This window comes from Haliotis rufescens, unplaced genomic scaffold (assembly GCF_023055435.1).
Source record: "Haliotis rufescens isolate VD_foot unplaced genomic scaffold, xgHalRufe1.0.p SCAF_24, whole genome shotgun sequence".
Classification (NCBI taxonomy): domain Eukaryota; kingdom Metazoa; phylum Mollusca; class Gastropoda; order Lepetellida; family Haliotidae; genus Haliotis; species Haliotis rufescens.
Window position 1 is genome coordinate 1489809 of NW_025963935.1, and position 21082 is coordinate 1510890.

Genomic DNA, 21082 nt, shown 5'->3' on the forward strand with positions numbered 1-21082 from the left:
GATAGTCTGTATTTGTTTGGGAGATATTCCGCTTTGAGAATTATGTTAAATAAAGTGGTAAGTTTCGCGTGAAGATTATTGCATGCAAACAACAAGTTTTCATTGCACACGTTAACTGGACCTGATCTTTTGTTCTTACACAGACTGTGTATTTGTAAGGAGATCTCTCTAGGATCTATACATTTGTATAACTCTTCATCTATCTCAGTTTGATCACCATCCTGATTGTCCTTGATCTCCTAAAGCTTATCGCATATGTGACATTTGAAATTATCATTAGAACTATCAGAGTAGTAAGGCTGCGATAGGTCAGCGTAGTAATCTCCCCATAGTTTGCATATGCCAGAAGTAGATGATTCTGTTTGACCGCCATAACTGAACTTCGTCACCGATCGATTTTGCCGTTTGTGTTTCCTGACAGTTTTATAACAAGTGTTAATGTCTGCTTCACAGGACTGTGCTAACTCATTAAGCACCTCTTTACTATATCTCCCTTTGGCGATCCTATGTAAACGCCTAAACTCGCTTTTAGCAGTTTTATATTCAATATTATGTTGTAGAGTTGCGTCCCCTTGGTTTACTATCAGCACACCAAAGTCTTCTGGCAGCTCTCATTTCATAGTGAATATTATGTAAGTCGTTCTCCTTCCAGTAAGCTTTCAAGTGGAAATTGTACGTTCGGCAGATATTAACAAAGCATAGTAATCGCGGAGTTATACATTTCCCGCTCTCGGGTGATATATCATTTGGTGGAAAGTTAATATCTTGTAAACGGATCGGATCGGTATTGGGCTATGTACTCATTACCTGCTTTTGCCCATTTTGTGTATACAGTTTTTGTCCTATCTCCACTCGTATTACATTCCGTACGGAAGAGGGATACGTCGCAGGGCAAGTGATCTGATACATCATACGTACATCCATCTCACTCATCACATCTAACAACTGAGGTTTTCAGGTGAGATGGTAGCAGTATGTAGTCAATAAGTGATCTATGTAAGTTGTCTTTACTCCTACAAGTAACACCTGGTCCACGTGTACGTAGCTTTGCCACTGCACTAAGCAGATACCGCTGATTGATAGCGTCTAAAAGCAATGTCATGCGGCATTAGAATATCTTTGTTACTATCTGAATTTAGATCACCTAGAATAATAACATCGCTAAAGTGGTCGTAAGCATCTATTAGTTCATTTAGGGCATCGACATAAACAGAGTGAAGTACATTGGTAGATTTCATGTCCCTTATGGGCCACCGTACATATCAGACTGGATTCAGTTAAGCTTGGGGTCGAAGCTTCACGGAACGGAGGGAAGTTGCCTCAGGTGTGTACAGTAGCACATGTATAAAGAGTATCATGAAATAATTACATGACACGAATTGTTTGATTTCAGTGAATATATGACTTGCAAATCATGATAATATTATTGTTAAATCGCCTTTATGATATGAATGAAACATGTCATACATACATACATACATACATACAAATTGACCGTTACATTTATAAACTTACCTAAATATATTACACTTATTCATCTCACAAAATGACTCAGTAGATATATTCTGTGGCTGGTTCCTTGTGGTAGGTTTAGCACTTCCTATATCTCCTGCAATCTTTCACATGCAGCACAATGGACACTTCTACAGTGACAAGGAAGGCGTTCAATATATCAGTGTGGCCACCTGTCAAAACCAGATTGTGTCGCACATGTTGAGCAGACATCCGTTTGGATGAATGCCAGTGAATTATCTTGAACTAACATTACACAGAAAGGAGAAGTTAAGACAAACGAGAAATAGTGTAAATAAAAGCGACAAAACCTTTCCATAGTTTTATAAAACTCTCACCGTGTTAACAGATATTGCATTAGGTTCCTGACGGACCCAGGCAAACATAGTAACCAGCTTATCTTCCAAACCAAGGTTTCGAGGCGGTTCTCTTCCATACCTAGGTTTTGAAATGGGTCACTTCCTAACATGCTTTGAGGTTTGAGGTTGTTATACCTAGGTTTTACAAATGCCGTTTTATTAACTGGTCTCTTGATATGAACACTATATTGATTTTCTTTGGTTAAAAGCCACAGTTTAGTTACATGGAAATGCCATGAGGCGAATCGAAACTTCAGCCTTACATATCTTTAAAGTTGGGGGCTTGGGGGAGGATGACTGGGGCTTGGGGGAGGATGACTTGGTCTTGGGGGAGGATGACTGGGGCTTGGGGGAGGATGACTGGGGCTTTGGGGAGGATGACTGGGGCTTGGAGGAGGATGACTGAGGCTTGGGGGAGGATGACTGGGGCTTGGGGGAGGATGACTTGGTCTTGGGGGAGGATGACTGGGGCTTGGAGGAGGATGACTGGGGCTTGGAGGAGGATGACTGGGGCTTGGAGGAGGATGACTGGGGTTGGGGGAGGATGACTGGGGTTTGGGGAGGATGACTGGGGCTTGGGGGAGGATGACTGGGGTTGGGGGAGGATGACTGGGGTTTGGGGAGGATGACTGGGGCTTGGGGGAGGATGACTGGGGTTGGGGGAGGATGACTGGGGCTTGGAGGAGGATGACTGGGGTTGGGGAAGGATGACTGGGGCTTGGAGGAGGATGACTGGGGCTTGGGGGAGGATGACTGGGCTTAGGGGAGGATGACTGGGGTCAAATGGAGGATGACTGGGGCATGGGTGAGGGTGACTGGGGCTTGGAGGAGGATGACTTGGGCTTGGAGGAGGATGACTGGGGCATGGGTGAGGGTGACTGGGACTTGGAGGAGGATGACTTGGGCTTGGAGGAGGATGACTGGGGCTCTGGGGAGGATGACTGGGCTTGGGGAGGATGACTGGGGTTTGGAGGAGGATGACTGGGGCTTGGGGGAGGATGACTGGGGTTGGGGGAGGATGACTGGGGCTTGGAGGAGGATGACTGAGGCTTTGGGGAGGATGACTGGGGCTTGGAGGAGGATGACTGGGGCTTGGGGGAGGATGACTGGGGTTGGGGGAGGATGACTGGGGCTTGGAGGAGGATGACTGGTGTTTGGGGGAGGATGACTGGGCTTAGGGGAGGATGACTGGGGCTTAAAGGAGGATGACTGGGGCATGGGTGAGGGTGACTGGGGCTTGGAGGAGGATGACTTGGGCGTGGAGGAGGATGACTTGGGCTTTGGGGAGGATGACTGGGGCTTGGGGGAGGATGACTGGGGTTTGGAGGAGGACGACTGGGGTTTGGGGGAGGATGACTGGGGCTTGGAGGAGGATGACTGGGGCTTGGAGGATAATGACTGGGGCTTGAAGGATGATGACTGGGGCTTGAAGGAGGATGACTGGGGCTTGGAGGAGGATGATTGGGGCTTGGGGGAGGATGACTGAGGCTTGGGTGAGGATGACTGGGGCTTAGGGGAGGATGACTGGGGCTTAGGGGAGGACGACTGGGGCTTGGAGGAGGATGACTGGTGCTTGGAGGAGGACGACTGGGGTTTGGGGGAGGATGACTGGGGCTTGGAGGAGGATGACTGGGGCTTGGATGAGGATGACTGGGGCTTGGAGGAGGACGACTGGGGTTTGGGGGAGGATGACTGGGGTTTGGAGGAGGATGACTGGGGCTTGGAGGAGGATGACTGGGGCTTGGAGGAGGACGACTGGGGCTTGGAGGAGGATGACTGGGGCTTGGAGGAGGATGACTGGGGCTTGGAGGAGGACGACTGGGTTTTGGGGGAGGATGACTGGGGCTTTGAGGAGGACGACTGGGGCTTGGAGGAGGATGACTGGGGCTTGGAGGAGGATGACTGGGGTTTGGGGGAGGATGACTGGGGCTTGGAGGAGGATGACTGGGGCTTGGAGGAGGATGACTGGGGTTTGGGGGAGGATGACTGGGGTTTGGGGGAGGATGACTGGGGCTTGGAGGAGGATGACTGGGGCTTGGAAGAGGATGACTGGGCCTTGGAGGAGGATGACTGGGGCTTGGAGGAGGATGACTGGGGCTTGGGGGAGGATGACTGGGGCTTGGAGGAGGATGACTGGGGCTAGGAGGAGGATGACTCGGGTTTGGGGGAGGATGACTGGGGCTTGGGGGAGTATGACTGGGGCTTGGAGGAGGATGACTGGGGCTTGGAGGAGGATGACTGGGGCTTGCGGGAGGATGACTGGGGCTTGGGGGAGGATGACTGGGGCTTGGAGGAGGATGACTGAGGCTTGGAGGAGGATGACTGGGGCTTGGGGGAAGATGACTTATGCTCGGAAGACTGGGGTTTGGGGGTCGAGTATGCTTCGGGGAAGATGAGTGAAGCTCTGGGGAAGATGACTGGGTCCTGATTGAGTATAAGGGATGCATGAGGGAGGATAAGTGGTGCTTATAGGGGCATGAGTGATGCTCGGGGGAAAATGATTGATGCTCAGAGGGTTGAGTGATGCTTCGGGGAGGATGACTCGGGCTTGAGGGAGTGTGAGTGATTCCATATTAAGTGTCTTGACCTGAGATAGTAAGAACACCTGACTGTGGATCTTTTGAGAGTGTCTTGACCTGAGATAGAAAGGACACCTGACTGTTGATCTTATCAGACTATCTTGACCTGAGATAGAAAGGACACCTGACTGTGGATCTTATTAGAGTGTTTTGACCTGAGATAGAAAGGACACCTGACTGTGGATCTTATCAGAGTGTCTTGACCTGAGATAGAAAGGACACCTGACTGTTGATCTTATCAGACTATCTTGACCTGAGATAGAAAGGACACCTGACTGTGGATCTTATTAGAGTGTTTTGACCTGAGATAGAAAGGACACCTGACTGTGGATCGTATCAGAGTGTCTTGACCTGAGATAGAAAGGACACCTGACTGTTGATCTTATCAGACTATCTTGACCTGAGATAGAAAGGACACCTGACTGTGGATCTTATTAGAGTGTTTTGACCTGAGATAGAAAGGACACCTGACTGTGGATCTTATCAGAGTGTCTTGACCTGAGATAGAAAGGACACCTGACTGTTGATCTTATCAGACTATCTTGACCTGAGATAAAAAAGGACACCTGACTGTGATTGCTTCTGAAGAAACAAATGCACTTTGGACTTCAATCTTGACATTCACATCTCATAGCTTGCTTTCACTAAATATTAAAAAAACACTCCTATGATCAGATCACATTGTTTATTGAGTTAAGCTGCCATTGCCTGACTTTTTGGAACATACGACATATAAATAAGGAAATCATATCAGGAAAATCTTAAGACATTGAATGAATACATTGGAAGTGTCACTACACTAGGGGATAAATCTGTATCCATGTGGTTCAAAATAGTTATCATAGTCCATAGCAAAAACAGGCCAAGCGAAATAATGATTTTATCCTCTCTGTAACGTAGCTGACGGAATTCAGACATCGTTCTCTCGTGGATGTAGTGTGGGGACTGCGAGCTTCTAGAAACGTATACTCCCCTAATGTGACACCTCCTCCTCCATCATCATTGTTCTTACTTGCTGGAAATTCCTTTAAACAATCTTTAAAATGGATATCCTGATCAAATTCAACTTTCATCAGTATAAATTTAAACACCACATGCAAACGTTTACAAATAGTAAGAACCACTAAACATAAAACTGCACTTCTCGTTATGTCCTTAAAGAACAGTTTTGGGTAAAATCGTTCGAAACAGATACGCTGATTGTACCCTTGATGACAAAAAACCCTCATGTACTGTCTCCTCGCTTCTTCTTCTCACACAGACATAATTTATTAAGGTCTCACCCCAATAGCATGAAGCAATATGCATATACAACATTAAACAGGTAGTCCCCTCTATATAATGTGAGGTGAGGTGAAATTGGTTTAACGTCGCGTCCAAGATTATTGCACTTATATAGCGACGTGCATGCACGTGTGTGTGTGTGGCTGCTTGTACTAGTCCGGACTGATGCCGATTTATAGTGCTAGTTCACTGAGATACCATGCCGCAGTTGAACATGAATATCCCACTCAGACACAGTATACTGACTCCGAGCCGACCAGTCCTTGTTTTAGCCCCTTTAGGCCGAACGCCAGACAGGGTAACAACAAGTTCCATCTTACAACGTCTTTTGGTATGACGCGGCCGGGGATCGAACCCCAGACCTTCCGCTCTTCGGGCGGACGCTCTACCACTAAACCACGGAGGCGACCCCTCTTTACGGAGTTACAAGAGACTGTAAAAAGTATATATATGTACACAAATAGATATTTATGTACAATTATATAAAATAGATTTCCTTTTTTGTAAGGTATTATGGTAAGTTTGGCGGTCAAAGAACATAAAACATTGCAAGATAATATAAAGGCTGGGTTTTTTACATATCACAAAGTTAATTAAAACCTGGCTATACATGACAATGTTCTTTTGAAAGTTTAAAACGCTCATCAGTATTAATAAGATTAACAACGTTATCACAGTTAAAACAGGCTTCAACAGGCTTATTCCAGTATCGACCATGCTCGATGTTTATTGGGGATGTTCATCTGCTAATTCTAGAAAGCGCACCCCTGTGTGATCGGGGCATAGGGAGGGTAGTATTCATGTTTAAAAATACAATATAATATAAACAGTATTACCTCCCTTACCCGAAGCAGTATATGGTTGTGACATAGCTTGTTTCCAGTGAGTTTATCATCTATCAGATATCACACGTTGTACTTCAGCTTTTATAAAAAATATGTTAAAATTATTTTTAGAGGGGAAAATATTCTGTATCAAGATCGCTAAGCTGATCACTAACCCTTACTTATTGAAGACCAACCACACCGTTGTGTTAGCGAAGTAACAGTACGATACCCCATCCCTCCTAAAAGTTTATACTTAGGGAACAATTAACCAAGACCTCTGGTGGAAACCTTTGCCATACGTGACAAGTCTAAATGTTCAGTCAACAGTAACCCAAAATAACAATAGTTATCTACAACTCCTAAAATATGCTCACTTCACAAGAATATATTGTTCCATACTGTTTCTGGTTTTCAATAACAGAACATTATATACATGGAGGAGGGAGTTTGATTCTATATAAGTGCACAGTCTGTTCTTCAACACTCCATAGTAAAGATTATATCTTGCTCTTGCAAGTGTGATTCATCTACACGCTTTGGGTTTTCTTGGATCCTCTCTTGAACTTTTCGGGATTGGCCTTTGGCCCACGTTGACGATATTACACTTTGGGTAAAACAGTTGTTAAAAAGTTTATGGAGATCAGTTCAACAGTTAATATGTTTAACACTTCTACAGGTATATCGTCCAGGCCAGGTGCCTTCCCCCTTTCAGCATCCGCCAGCACATACCTCACTTCTATCGTAATAGGTAATTTCAGATCACTGTCACTGTCCTCATCAATGTCATCCTGGATGACGTCACTGACGCTGCGGTTGAGTAGATCTGCATAAGCGTCTCTCCATGCCCCCAGCACAACGTCAGTCTTCCCGCATGTGGAGCCGTGGAGCCGCCCTCCAAAGGAATTACTTTCTTTCTTTCAAAACCTACACCAACTTTACCTATTTTCTTCCAAAACGACCCCGAGTTTCCTTCACATTGGTGTTCCAAGTCCGACAAATTCTTGCATTGAAAAAACACGTTTTGCTTTCTGCACCTGTCTATCTATCAAAGTCACCTTTTTCCTATGAGACCGCCTCCGTGGTCTAGTGGCAGAGCGTCCGCCCGCAGAGCGGAAGGTCCGGGGTTCGATCTCCGGCCGCGTCATACCAAAAGACGTTAAAAACAAGGACTGGTCGGCTCGGAGTCAGTATACTGTGACTAAGTTGGGTATTCATGTTAAACTGCGGCATGGTATCTCAGTGAGCTATCACTATAAATCGGCATCAGTCCGGACTAGTACAAGTAGCCACAAACACAAATACACGTCGCTATATAAGTGCAATACTCTTGGACGCGACGTTAAACCCCATTTCACCTCACCTCACCGTTTTCCTATGTAGATATGCTTCAAGCGAACTTTAACCCCATTTTCCTTCCGCTATACACACTAATACCATATATGCCTCGAGGGATCGGTTGACAACGAATTTAGCTAATCGACATTGATTCATAACGTTCCGGAATAGATGTTCGAATTTTCACTGAGTAAAACGATTTGATTCAGCCTTTATGACAGCTAGCATACGACGCACTCGAAGAGTTACTTCCCTTTACCAAATGCATTCGGATAAACGTTGGTTCATTTCACTCAACGATACTGTTGCCACGTAACCAGATTACCTAAGGTGTGTTCCGATTGATTGATTTCTCAGACTGGTATATGAGCAGGCTACATGGAACATAATTGCCATATCATTAATCAGAAGTTAGTATTTTAATGTAAGGTGAGATAAATGTGTTGCCTGGTTGTAGGTAAACCTGATTATCTGGGTTTAATTTACTTGCAACCATAAAATACCTTCGAAAGTACATTCCAAAACGTATACCATCTATAACAGATGCATCAAAATAATCATACTGTTCACATTTGATGAAAAACCAACCTCCACCCGACCCACACTTTGCCTTGATATGAGCCTGTGTTTTTTTGTTTCCGTGCCATACATGTCCATCAATATATATATATATATGTATATCAACTTTGCCACGTTCATCCGCCTTATCAGGGGGTAATGTGTACCGACAGTTCCTGTCGTTGCTATGACGGTGGCCCCGGGGCTGCGATCTCAGTAACAGTTCAAAGTGTGGGCGCTGGGCACATGATAGCAGATTTCTTGCACACAAGTCAAGATACTCAGTGTCTATGAATGAAGGCTCTCCCATTCCTACAGTATATATAAACATCAGGCTTTATAACATACATATAAACGTTAAACTATAAACACATAAAACCTACATGTAAATGAGCATGGGGGAGGGTGAGTGGGGCCTGGAAGAGGGTGAGTGGTGCCTGGGAGAGGGTGAGTGGTGCCTGGAAGAGGGTGAGTGGGGCCTGGGAGAGGGTGAGTGGGGCCTGGAAGAGGGTGAGTGGGGCCTGGAAGAGGGTGAGTGGTGCCTGGGAGAGGGTGAGTGGTGCCTGGGAGAGGGTGAGTGGGGCCTGGGAGAGGGTGAGTGGGGCCTGTGGGAGGGTGAGTGGTGCCTGGGAGAGGGTGAGTGGGGCCTTGGGGAGGGTGAGTGGTGCCTGGGAGAGGGTGAGTGGGGCCTGGGAGAGGGTGAGTGGGGCCTGGGGGAGGGTGAGTGGTGCCTGGGAGAGGGTGAGTGGGGCCTGGAAGAGGGTGAGTGGAGCCTAGGAGAGGGTGAGTGGGGTCTGGGAGAGGTTGAGTGGGGCCTGGAAGAGGGTGAGTGGTGCCTTGGAGAGGGTGAGTGGTGCCTTGGAGAGGGTAAGTGGGGCCTAGAAGAGGGTGAGTGGAGCCTAGGAGAGGGTGAGTGGGGCCTGGGAGAGGGTGAGTGGAGCCTGGAAGAGGGTTAGTGGTGCCTTGGAGAGGGTGAGTGGTGCCTGGGAGAGGGTGAGTGGAGCCGTGGAGAGGGTGAGTGGGCTTGGGGGAGGTTGAGTGGGGCCTGGAAGAGGGTTAGTGGTGCCTTGGAGAGGGTGAGTGGGGCCTGGAAGAGGGTGAGTGGAGCCGTGGAGAGGGTGAGTGGTGCCTGGGGGAGGGTGAGTGGAGCCGTGGAGAGGGTGAGTGGGGCCTGGGAGAGGGTGAGTGGGGCCTGGGGGAGGGTAAGTGGGGCCTGGAAGAGGGTGATTGGGGCCTGGAAGAGGGTGAGTGGGGCCTGGGAGAGGGTGAGTGGAGCCTGGAAGAGGGTGAGTGGTGCCTGGGAGAGGGTGAGTGGTGCCTGGGAGAGGGTGAGTGGGGCCTGGGAGAGGGTGAGTGGGGCCTGTGGGAGGGTGAGTGGAGCCGTGGAGAGGGTGAGTGGGGCCTGGGAGAGGATGAGTGGGGCCTGGGAGAGGGTGAGTGGGGCCTAGGAGAGGGTGAGTGGAGCCTAGGAGAGGGTGAGTGGGGCCTGGGAGAGGGTGAGTGGGGCCTGGGGGAGGGTGAGTGGGGCCTAGGAGAGGGTGAGTGGAGCCTTGGAGAGGGTGAGTGGGGCCTGGGAGAGGATGAGTGGTGCCTGGAAGAGGGTGAGTGGGGCCTAGGAGAGGGTGAGTGGGGCCTGGGAGAGGGTGAGTGGAGCCTGGAAGAGGGTGAGTGGAGCCTAGGAGAGGGTGAGTGGGGCCTGGGAGAGAGTGAGTGGGGCCTGGGAGAGGGTGCGTGGGGCCTGGGAGAGGGTGAGTGGGGCCTAGGAGAGGGAGAGTGGGGCCTGGAAGAGGGTGAGTGGGGCCTGGGAGAGGGTGAGTGGGGCCTATGAGAGGGTGAGTGGGGCCTGGAAGAGGGTGAGTGGGGCCTGGGAGAGGGTGAGTGGGGCCTGGGAGAGGGTGAGTGGGTCCTGGGAGAGGGTGAGTGGGGCCTGGGAGAGGTTGAGTGGGGCTTGGGAGAGGGTGAGTGGGCTTTGGGGAGGGTGAGTGGAGCGTCGGGGAGGATGAGTGGGGTTTAGGAGTGGGTGAGTGGGGACTGGAAGAGGGTAAGTGGTGCCTGGGAGAGGGTGAGTGGGGCCTGGAAGAGGGTGAGTGGGGCCTAGGAGAGGGTGAGTGGGTCCTGGGAGAGGGTGAGTGGGGCCTGGGGGAGGGTGAGTGGGGCCTAGGAGAGGGTGAGTGGAGCCTTGGAGAGGGTGAGTGGGGCCTGGGAGAGGGTGAGTGGTGCCTGGAAGAGGGTGAGTGGGGCCTAGGAGAGGGTGAGTGGGGCCTGGGAGAGGGTGAGTGGAGCCTGGAAGAGGGTGAGTGGAGCCTAGGAGAGGGTGAGTGGGGCCTGGGAGAGAGTGAGTGGGGCCTGGGAGAGGGTGCGTGGGGCCTGGGAGAGGGTGAGTGGGGCCTAGGAGAGGGAGAGTGGGGCCTGGAAGAGGGTGAGTGGGGCCTGGGAGAGGGTGAGTGGGGCCTATGAGAGGGTGAGTGGGGCCTGGAAGAGGGTGTGTGGGGCCTGGGAGAGGGTGAGTGGGGCCTGGGAGAGGGTGAGTGGGTCCTGGGAGAGGGTGAGTGGGGCCTGGGAGAGGTTGAGTGGGGCTTGGGAGAGGGTGAGTGGGCTTTGGGGAGGGTGAGTGGAGCGTCGGGGAGGATGAGTGGGGTTTAGGAGCGGGTGAGTGGGGACTGGAAGAGGGTGAGTGGGCTTTGGGGAGGGTGAGTGGAGCGTCGGGGAGGATGAGTGGGGTTTAGGAGCGGGTGAGTGGGGCCTAGGAGAGGGTGAGTGGGGCCTGGAAGAGGGTGAGTGGTGCCTGGGAGAGGGTGAGTGGGGCCTGGAAGAGGGTGAGTGGGGCCTAGGAGAGGGTGAGTGGGGCCTGGGAGAGGGTTAGTGGGGCCTGGAAGAGGGTGAGTGGGGCCTAGGAGAGGATGAGTGGGGCTTGAGAGAGGATGAGTGGGGCTTGGGAGAGGGTGAGTGGGGCTTGGGAGAGGGTTAGTGGGGCTTGGGAGAGGATGAGTGGGGCTTGGGAGAGGGTGAGTGGGCTTTGGGGAGGGTGAGTGGGGCCTGGGGAGGGTGAGCGGGGCCTGGTAGAGGGTGAGTGGAGCCTGGGGGAGGATGAGTGGGGTTTGGGAGAGGGTGAGTGGGGCCTGGGAGAGGGTGAGCGGGGCCTGGTAGAGGGTGAGTGGAGCCTGGGGGAGGATGAGTGGGGTTTGGGAGAGGGTGAGTGGGGCCTGGGAGAGGGTGAGTGGGCTTGGGGGAGGGTGAGTGGTGCCTGGGAGAGGGTGAGTGGGGCCTGGGAGAGGGTGAGTGGAGCCTGGGAGAGGGTGAGTGGGCTTTGGGGATGGTGAGTGGGGCCTGGGAGAGGGTGAGTGGGCTTGGGAGAGGGTGAGTGGTGCCTGGGAGAGGGTGAGCGGGGCCTGGTAGAGGGTGAGTGGGGCCTGGGAGAGGGTGAGTGGAGCCTGGGAGAGGGTGAGTGGGGCCTGGAAGAGGGTGAGTTGGCCCAGGGTGAGGGTGGGTGGGGCCTTGGAGAGAGTGGGTGGGGCCTTGGAGAGGATGACCGTGGCCTTGGAGAGGATGAGCGGGGCCTGGGAGAGGATAAGAGGGGCCTGGGAGAGGGTGAGTGGGGCCTGGGGGAGGGTGTTTGGGGCCTGGGAAAGGGTGATATTAGCTCTCACTGCAGTCTCCGATGAATCCTGATCGTCAACTACGCCACATGGCATTGTCTGTAACTTTTCTGACATCTATACCTTACTGCAGTAGAAGCCTTATTCTGTCATAGTTCTCACCCGGAGCTACATAGTGAAGTGGCGTTTTGCCTTGCTCACATTTGGCGCAGTGATCAGAACCGTTCTTGAGGAAAAGACTTACACTCTCCAACGCCCCACCCCGAGCTGCACAGTGAAGGGGTGTCATGCCTTGTACATCCTTTGCACAGAGGTCAGTGGTGCCTGGGAGAGGGTGAGTGGGGCCTGGAAGAGGGTGAGTGGGGCCTGGGAGAGGGTGAGTGGGGCCTGGAAGAGGGTGAGTGGGGCCTAGGAGAGGGTGAGTGGGGCTTGAGAGAGGATGAGTGGGGCTTGGGAGAGGGTGAGTGGGGCTTGGGAGAGGGTTAGTGGGGCTTGGGAGGGGATGAGTGGGGCTTGGGAGAGGTTGAGTGGGCTTTGGGGAGGGTAAGTGGAGCCTGGGGGAGGATGACTGGGGTTTGGGAGAGGGTGAGTGGGGCCTGGGAGAGGGTGAGTGGGCTTGGGGGAGGGGGAGTGGGGCCTGGGGAGGGTGTGCGGGGCCTGGTAGAGGGTGAGTGGAGCCTGGGGGAGGATGAGTGGGGTTTGGGAGAGGGTGAGTGGGGCCTGGGAGAGGGTGAGTGGGCTTGGGGGAGGGTGAGTGGTGCCTGGGAGAGGGTGAGCGGGGCCTGGTAGAGGGTGAGTGGGGCCTGGGAGAGGGTGAGTGGAGCCTGGGAGAGGGTAAGTGGGCTTGGGGGAGGGTGAGTGGGGCCTTGGAGAGGGTGAGTGGGGCCTGGGAGAGGGTGAGTGGGCTTGGGGGAGGGTGAGTGGGGCCTGGGAGAGGGTGAGCGGGGCCTGGTAGAGGGTGAGTGGGGCCTGGGAGAGGGTGAGTGGGGCCTGGAAGAGGGTGAGTTGGCCCAGGGTGAGGGTGGGTGGGGCCTTGGAGAGAGTGGGTGGGGCCTTGGAGAGGATGACCGTGGCCTTGGAGAGGATGAGCGGGGCCTGGGAGAGGATAAGAGGGGCCTGGGAGAGGGTGAGTGGGGCCTGGGGGAGGGTGTTTGGGGCCTGGGAAAGGGTGATATTAGCTCTCACTGCAGTCTCCGATGAATCCTGATCGTCAACTACGCCACATGGCATTGTCTGTAACTTTTCTGACATCGATATCTTACTGCAGTAGAAGCCTTATTCTGTCATAGTTCTCACCCGGAGCTACATAGTGAAGTGGCGTTTTGCCTTGCTCACATTTGGCGCAGTGATCAGAACCGTTCTTGAGGAGAAGACTTACACTCTCCAACGCCCCACCCCGAGCTGCACAGTGAAGGGGTGTCATGCCTTGTACATCCTTTGCACGGAGGTCAGCACCTTTCCATAGAAGAAGACGTATGCTGCCGGATGCCCCACTCTCACCTGCATAGTGCAGCGGTGTCCTGCCTCGTTCATCCTTTGCGCAGAGGTCAGCACCTTTCTGTAGAAGAAGACGTATGCTGCGGAATGCCCCACTCTCAGCTGCATAGTGCAGTGGTGTCCTGCCTCGTTCATCTCTTGCACAAGGGTCAGCTTGCTTCTGAAGGAGAAGCTCGATGATGACACGCTCACTACTCTGAACAGCAAAGTGAAGAGGTGTCCTGCCTTGTTGATCCTTTAAACAGGGATCGGCACCTTTCAGTAGCAGCTTTTTAACACAGCGTTTGAGATCAGGTAAATGCACAGTTGCATAATCACATGCATCTTCATCTGCATCTTCAGCTGCATCTTCAGACTCAACTTTCACGAGAGTCATAGCTGCGCAATGAAGAGCGGTTCGTCCTAAGTCATCCTGTATGCATGTATCAGCACATTTGTTTAGGAGAAACTCAATGTTGTCACAGAGTCCACTCCTTGCTGCATAATGAAGAGATGTTTTTCCCTTCTGGTCCTGTAACGATACTCCTTTTTCTAAGAGTAACTCAATGCCTTTAGAATGCCTAATCTGGGCCGCATAGTGTAGAGGTATCCTCCCCAGATTATCTCGTATGCATGGATTAGCACCTCTGCCTAAGAGTGCCCCAATGGCGTGTCCTCTCTGGGCTGCATAGTGCAGTGCTGATTTCCCACTTTGATCTTGTGCATCCATGTCCAAACCAACTTCCAAAAGCAACTCAAGTCTGTTATAATATGGACTCTCTGCAGCAAAGTGAAGAACTGTTTTACTCTGGTGGTCTGGTATGAAAGGACTGGCGCCATTCTGCAAGAGTAGCTTGATACTAGTAACGTTTCCAACCCTTGCTGCATGGTGAAGAGCTGTTGTTCCATGTTCGTCTTGCAGATTAACTTTTAAACCTTTCTCTAAAACAAACTTTACAATGTCACTATTGTTACTTTCTGCCGCAAAATGAAGAGCCGTCTTTCCAATATTGTCTTTCATATGTGTTTCGTCATCGTTGCCTGAAAGTAACTGAACTGTCCTTATATCAGGTCCACCTAATGCATAGTGAAGGGCTATTCTGTCTTGGTTATCCTTAATTGATGAATCAGCACCTTTCTTTTGAAGCATATATACGAATTCACTACTCTCCCTCTTTGCAGCATAGTGCAAAGCAGTTTTGCCCTGCTGATCTTGTATATTTATATCCAAATCTGAATGCAGGAAAAATCTAACACCCTCACTACAAGCATGTTCAACTGCAACGTGAAAAGCCGTTTTGCCATGGTTGTCTTGTTTGCCTGCATCAGCACCTGATTGTAAGAGAAGTCTAACATCACTAATCCAGTTGCTTGATGAGTAGTGTGCACGCAAACCCTGCTGCCTCACATGTGTTGCATAATGAAGAGCTGTTTTGCCGTGCTCATCTCTGATGTTTGGATCAGCACCTGCATGTAGGAGAAGTTTCATAACCTCTTCGAAACCACGTTCTGTTGTGTAGTGAAGTGCCGTTTTGCCATGTTGATCTATGGTGCATGGATCAGCCCCGTTATCGAGAAGTTGCTTTGCAGTGCACATACTTTCAGCATAGTGTAGGGGAGTCTTGCCAAGCTTATCTACTATACCCAAGTCAGCACCATTGTCCAAAAGGAGGCTGACTTTAGCGTGATGTTGATGTTGTACAGCGATGTGTAGTGGAGTTTTCCCTTGATCGTCTTGTGTGGAAAGAACAGCACCATTTTCTAGGAGTAGTTTCATAGTATCATTGACTTCCAGTTCTGATGCATAGTGAAGTGGAGTTCTGCCCTGCTTGTCCTGTATGCAGGGATCTGCCAGTGTATCTAAGAGTAGCTTTACAATGCTAGTGTTACAATCAATGGATGCAATATGAAGGGCAGTCATCCCTTTATGGTCTGTTAAACCTGCCTTAGCACCTTTCTCAAGTAGCAGTCGAACGTTGTTGTCATCACAATTCTCTGCAACATAGTGAAGGGCTGTCATTCCATAGTGATCTTGAATATTTGCATCTGTTCCAATGTCTAAGAACATCCGAATAATGTCAACATTTGGTCTCAAGGCTGCACAGTGAAGAACCGTCTGACCAAAGATATTTTGAACACTTGGATCAGCTCCTTTACCAAGCAGCATCACAATGATGTCCTTGTTTGGAAGTGCTGCTGCAATATGCAGACAATCTCTCAGGAACTGATCTTTAATATTGGGTTCAGCACCATATTTAAGAAGTAGCTCGACTATTGCAGAATGTCCCACTTTTGTTGCACAATGTAGGGCTGTTTCATACTTGTGGTCTTGTAGACATGGATCAATGCCCCGTTCTAACAATAACTTTACACTGTCCAAATTATCTGTCCGTGAAGCATAGTGAAGGGCTGTTCGTTCCTTTGCATCTTTGACAGATGGATCAACACCATTGTCAAGTAGAAGCTTAATATACTTATGTTTACACTTCCTTTTTGCGACATAATGAAGGACAGTCTTACCTTCTGCATCTTCGACACATGGATCAACACCTTCGCTGATTAGAGTGCTAACCATATCCACGTTTTCCATCTCAACTGCATAGTGGAGCAATGTTTTTCCAAAGTTATTTTGTGCATCAGGAGAAATACGTTTTGCCAGCAGTAACTTTATGAAATCAACTGATGGTGGTTTCGTGATATCTATCATGCTAACCCTATTAGGAAAGAATAGGTCCAACAACAGATTGTTTCCAAGATAATCCCTCTGATTTACATCCAATCCTCTGTCAGCCAGGAAATCAAATGCCTCCATGTCTTTTGTCATTACAGCTGACCTCAGTGCTGGAAACAAGGCTGACCTCCAACCATTGTCTGTCACATCAAGAGGTATCTGTTTGACGTCAAGGAGATATTTGAGTTTCTCTACAGCATCAATGCTGGATCCAGCTGCCTTATGTAATACAGTTTCCCCATCGAAATCAACAACATCAAGGGTAGCACCATATTCACAGATAGCCTTCAAAACATCAACATCGGAATTCCGGCAAACCACATGAACAACTCTTTTGCAGACTTTTAATGCATATCTTTGTACATCAACATTCAGATCCGCGCCTCTGCTGCTCAAGAGCTTCACACCTGCCAAATCACCAGCCTCAGCGCATCTGTAGATGATAGGCTTGTATTTTGTATCAACCTGATTCATGTCACTGCCAGCCTCCATCAACAGCTTCAGAATTTCAAACTTTGGACATCGGAACTCTTCAAGACAGGATAATGGCATATAGCCTGAATGATTCCTAATATTAACTGAGGCATTCCTTCCAATTAGGAATTTCAAGGTATTGGCTTGACTATGTTTTACAGCTAAATGCATTGGTGTGTTACCATGACTATCCTGGACATTGACATCGACTCCCTTGTCAAGTATCAACGCCGCACATTTCACATTACCGTGCTTAGCTGTTATCAGAAGTAATGATGCATATAAGTCTAATGAGCCCTGTGTGTTGTCCTCATTGTGTAATTTCAGTAGGTAATCAAGGCACTCCTCTCCTCCATAAGCTGCTGCTTGTTGTAGACTGGTTGGATACATTTGCTCTATTATGTTTAGATCTTCAATTCTTGCATTTACTTTTAGGACTTCCATACCTCTTTTCTGTATGAGTCTCAGAGTAGTAGCACTTGAGTGTGTAGCGGCCAGTAATACACTATTTGCAGAGATACAATTCTGTCCCAAACCTAACAGGAAATCTATTGTGTCATATAAATCAGTCATTGCCTGTTGCTTTTCCCGAGTTTTATTGGCTCTACTCATTTCTCTGAATAAGGATTTTAAACAATTGATAAAGATGAAGTTCTTCTCACCCTGTAAGGTGTCAGCCAGCTGCCGCACAACATAATGATTTCCGTTCAGCAAAGCCTCTGTAAACAGATATTTCAGATCAGGAATGGAGTCCCATGTGAAATCTCCTAATCTGCATCCTGTATTGACTGTTGTTGTCCTACTGTCTGACAGCACACATGAAACTATAACATCAGCTATACCACTCTTTATACCTGATGATGTACAGAGGGCCCTGAAGCAGTTCTCATCTGGCTTTACTCCAGTATCTAGAAGGGATTGTGCAACAACGTTGTCACCGACATAGGTGGCACATGGTAAACATTCTTGTAGAATTTCATGAAATTCTTCTTGGTCTGGTAATAGCAAACCTTTCATTGGCATCTCTTTTAGTATTAGAAGAGGGACCAGGTATTGGACCTGAAATAATGCGAGATGTGTTCCATCGAGATGAACATGAGAAACTTGCTTCACTGACTTAAAACGACATTGCCAGATTTGTGTCATTTTCCCCTGAAAATTCCATCTGCTGAACAAAAACTGTACAAAGTCATGCTCTCTAAGAGATGGATGATTCAAGATGTCACTGGGTGACTCCTGCAATAACATTATGTCTGTAATTCGATCAGCAAACACAGCATAATGTTCCTCATTCAGGTATACCATCGTTTCACTGTCATAGGTTCCATGTTGTGTTGTTCGGACATGTTCTACAAGTAGCGTTTCTGGACACAATTGAATACATACTTCTGGATATTTCCGTGATATCTGAACAAACATGCATTCTTGTATAGATTGATGCTGAAACTTGTAAGTGTTTTCATTTTGATGTAAGTAAACCCCACAAAGTGAATTGACCTTCTCTCTGACTCCAGCAAGACTTGGAGATTGCGACAAGTTTGGGCACATCTCTTGTAACGTCTCCATTGTTTTCCTGAACTCTGGTGTTCTGCTTGTAAGCAACTGACTTGTTTTAAGACCACCATTCGTCATCAGTACAAGCAGGAGAACGTAGTACCCAATGCTATCACTTTCCTCTAATCTCTCTATCTCTTCAAGGATAAAGTCGTGAGGTTTTAGGAAGAAGTTCACTCCTTTGATTTGTGATTGTTTGCTGTTTGCATAGAATTTACAACACTGTGGGAAACCAAGAGACGACACTGATTGGGTTATTTGCTTAAATTCATCGTTAGTGAAATCAGCCTTGTATTGACAAATAACGTTTATCATCTTCTTTTTTTCGGCAGGTCTAAATGCATATTCCCCTTCATCTATTGTAAGAACAGGCATGTTCTTGATGAGGTAGTATTTATTTACCAATGGTTGGCACTCACGATGGGAATAAATTTCTGGCCTAGATGTTATAACCAGGTAAATGTGACCCGATGCAACTGATGGCCACATTAAGTTGAATGTTCTCGACCATTCATCTACAATTGCCTCCACAATGTTACTGGATCCAAAGATATTGTCTAACATCACGCTGTACTTCTGCGTCCCTTGCCCCTTCCTTTGTGGTATCAACTTCCATTGTTTAGGGGATGTTAATATAACTGGCACTCGCCCTTCCTGTGTGGATATGTCGGCCAGTAGTCTCAGTCCCAGTCTTGATTTCCCTGTTCCTGACCTTCCTTGGATGAAAACACAGCCGTGACTTTTTAGCAGCTTCAGGGCTGATCGCTCACAGAAGGTGGAGACATACTCTGTGTTGTCATAGTCTATCAAGTCTTTTGTTGATTCTGTAATCAGAAACAAATCAACAACACAATCAGGTTGTTGATGAACACTATTGTTTACTGTAGCGTTTTAGTATCATATAACCAGTCACTCACTTTATCCATACGATGTCTCTATATAAATGAGTGCGCACGTGTGACAGCGCCGGAAGTGTGTGTTGTGCGCTAGCAGACCACATGGCTGCCGACTACACTTGACTGAGTGTATTGACATGTAATGAGAGAATACAACCTTTCCCCGGAAAGCCAAGTGTTTGTTGTAGCTGCCAAAGTCATCACATTTACATTTATGACCAAATAGAAGATAGCTAGAGAAATAAATAACGAAGCGTTGTTTATTTAATGCTTCAGTGTGAAAGACTGAGTTTTCTGAAGTTGAGAAAAGTGATATTTTCATTCCAGTGAACATAACACTTTGACAGAACTATTGTAATACAAGAGTTACTTCCCTGCAAATTGTCTCCCTTAACCGTGTCTAGCCCCAAGCTCCTCATAGCGAAATCCCGTTTGTGGAGCTCTCTATACTATCGTTGTCACCAATAAAAGCTCCCCATTGTGATAGGTGGCGACAACCGCCCGATCGTTATCTGTACAAACAAGTGATGACTGTCGTGACGTCGAATACTCTTACCCCTGATAAATCAATTTCTTTGCCAATTTGAATTTCTTTTAATAACAACTATCATGTAATTCATATAGTAAGAATGTAAAGGGGAAGTTGGTTGATTATCCATTCGTCTGCATACTCGAACCAATCCGATCAAACAAACAAAAAGGAAAATTCACCTGGGAAATATGGTAAATCGTAAACTTTTTAAAAATTCACTATGCTTGCATTCCCAAAGGCATAAGCAAAAGTATACACATTACTACATTTGGGATTAGAGGGCAAATTTCAAGATTCTTGTGAAGGCTGCACACACACTGGTGGCAGCAATGTTACTGAGAGTGCAACGAAGGTGTAACGTGCTGTTAAGGATCTTGTGTCTAGCCCTTACACAAACTGTTGACGTTCTTTTCACGTTAGCTTCACATTGACGAGGCAAAATGTTACGTTATAAACTAGAAATTCCCCATTCAATACGTCAACCGAGATGTTACCGAGAGTGCAACGAGGGTGTAACGTGCTGGGACGGAGCTTGTGTCTAGCCCTTACACAAACTGTTGACGTTCTTTTCACGTTAGCTTCACATTGACAAGGCAAAATGTTATGTTATGAACTGGAAATTTCCCATTTAACCCGTCAACCGATATTTTACCGAGAGTACAACGAAGGTGTAATGCGCTGGGACGGAGCTTGTGTCTAGCCCTTACACAAACTGTTGACGTCCTTTTCACGTTAGCTTCATATTGACAAGGCAAAATGTTACGTTATAAACTAGAAATTTCCGAATTAACCCGTCAATTGAGACTGTTGCTTATCTCAGAACGCAATTTTGGTAACGTGACCAGCGTGTTTTCTTTCGCTTCCAAAAGAGGTCTGGTAGTTTTCCAGAATAGTTTTTGTTAAAGTTTTGTATATAATCATATGAAAATGTTTTTGTGAACCTAAATATTTTTCGATACTTTTGTTTATATTGCAAACACAAAACTACTTTTTAAGTCGCAAAAACAAGGGATGGTGAACCATTCCTGTGTGTTAGCTTGGAGTAGTATAGGTAATAGGGGTTCTGGACCACTTCCACTGGAGCCGGATTCATATACCTATACTGCTACTACAGATGGAATTTTTTATGCCAAAATGATGATGCGATTTAATGATAGTCATGAGATTAAGTTAAATTGGCTCTAGCTCACCAATACCTGGGGCCAATCATTGCTTTAGATGAGCCTAAATGGTAATAAAAATATTCTTCATTATTTTTATCGATAAAGCGATATTCAACATTTTTATTAAGTTCTTCGTTCATTTTACTAGGAGACCAGACTATATAACTACACTCTTTTTGTAAATTGATAAGAAACAATTGATAACC

The 21082-nt window shown here is 48.1% G+C and overlaps 3 protein-coding genes across 3 annotated transcripts; all 3 read right to left on the reverse strand.

Annotated features, from left to right (window-relative positions):
* Nucleotides 1-2130: 2130 nt before the first annotated feature.
* Nucleotides 2131-12167, reverse strand: LOC124122832 (MAGE-like protein 2). The gene is made up of 7 exons (XM_048401837.1): nucleotides 11511-12167; nucleotides 9521-9898; nucleotides 8838-9206; nucleotides 7331-7475; nucleotides 3859-4199; nucleotides 2833-3821; nucleotides 2131-2728 (listed from the first exon to the last, which is right to left on the reverse strand). The coding sequence occupies exons 1-7, from the start codon at nucleotides 12165-12167 to the stop codon at nucleotides 2131-2133; spliced, it is 3477 nt and encodes a 1158-aa protein (XP_048257794.1).
* A 291-nt stretch (nucleotides 12168-12458) lies between these two features.
* On the reverse strand, nucleotides 12459-13301 carry LOC125383515 (vegetative cell wall protein gp1-like). The gene has a single exon (XM_048401838.1). It carries the CDS (start codon nucleotides 13299-13301, stop codon nucleotides 12459-12461), a length of 843 nt encoding a protein of 280 aa, XP_048257795.1.
* LOC124122830 (serine/threonine-protein phosphatase 6 regulatory ankyrin repeat subunit B-like) lies at nucleotides 13044-19600 on the reverse strand. Its single transcript, XM_046485974.2, has 4 exons — nucleotides 19552-19600; nucleotides 18825-19109; nucleotides 17394-17450; nucleotides 13044-16787 (listed from the first exon to the last, which is right to left on the reverse strand). The coding sequence occupies exons 1-4, from the start codon at nucleotides 19598-19600 to the stop codon at nucleotides 13309-13311; spliced, it is 3870 nt and encodes a 1289-aa protein (XP_046341930.1). The 3' UTR covers nucleotides 13044-13308.
* Between the last annotated feature and the right edge of the window lie 1482 nt (nucleotides 19601-21082).

Bases quoted from the DNA above. Each gene is read 5' to 3' on its own strand.
- LOC124122832 (XM_048401837.1), bottom strand. From the start codon at position 12,167: ATGTCAGAAAAGTTACAGACAATGCCATGTGGCGTAGTTGACGATCAG. The intron at 4,200-7,330 runs GTGACAGTGATC...TCTTCCCCCAAG, and splicing joins GGATGACATTGATGAGGACA to CCCCAGTCATCCTCCTCCAA. The intron at 2,729-2,832 runs GTCATCCTCCCC...CCCATGCCCCAG, and splicing joins TCATCCTCCTCCAAACCCCA to TCATCCTCCTCCAAGCCCAA.
- LOC125383515 (XM_048401838.1), bottom strand. From the start codon at position 13,301: ATGTCAGAAAAGTTACAGACAATGCCATGTGGCGTAGTTGACGATCAG.
- LOC124122830 (XM_046485974.2), bottom strand. From the start codon at position 19,600: ATGAGGAGCTTGGGGCTAGACACGGTTAAGGGAGACAATTTGCAGGGA. The intron at 19,110-19,551 runs GTAACTCTTGTA...TTCTGATTACAG, and splicing joins GGGAGACAATTTGCAGGGAA to AATCAACAAAAGACTTGATA. The intron at 17,451-18,824 runs GTAACATTGTGG...ATCTGTTTACAG, and splicing joins AGACAATATCTTTGGATCCA to AGGCTTTGCTGAACGGAAAT.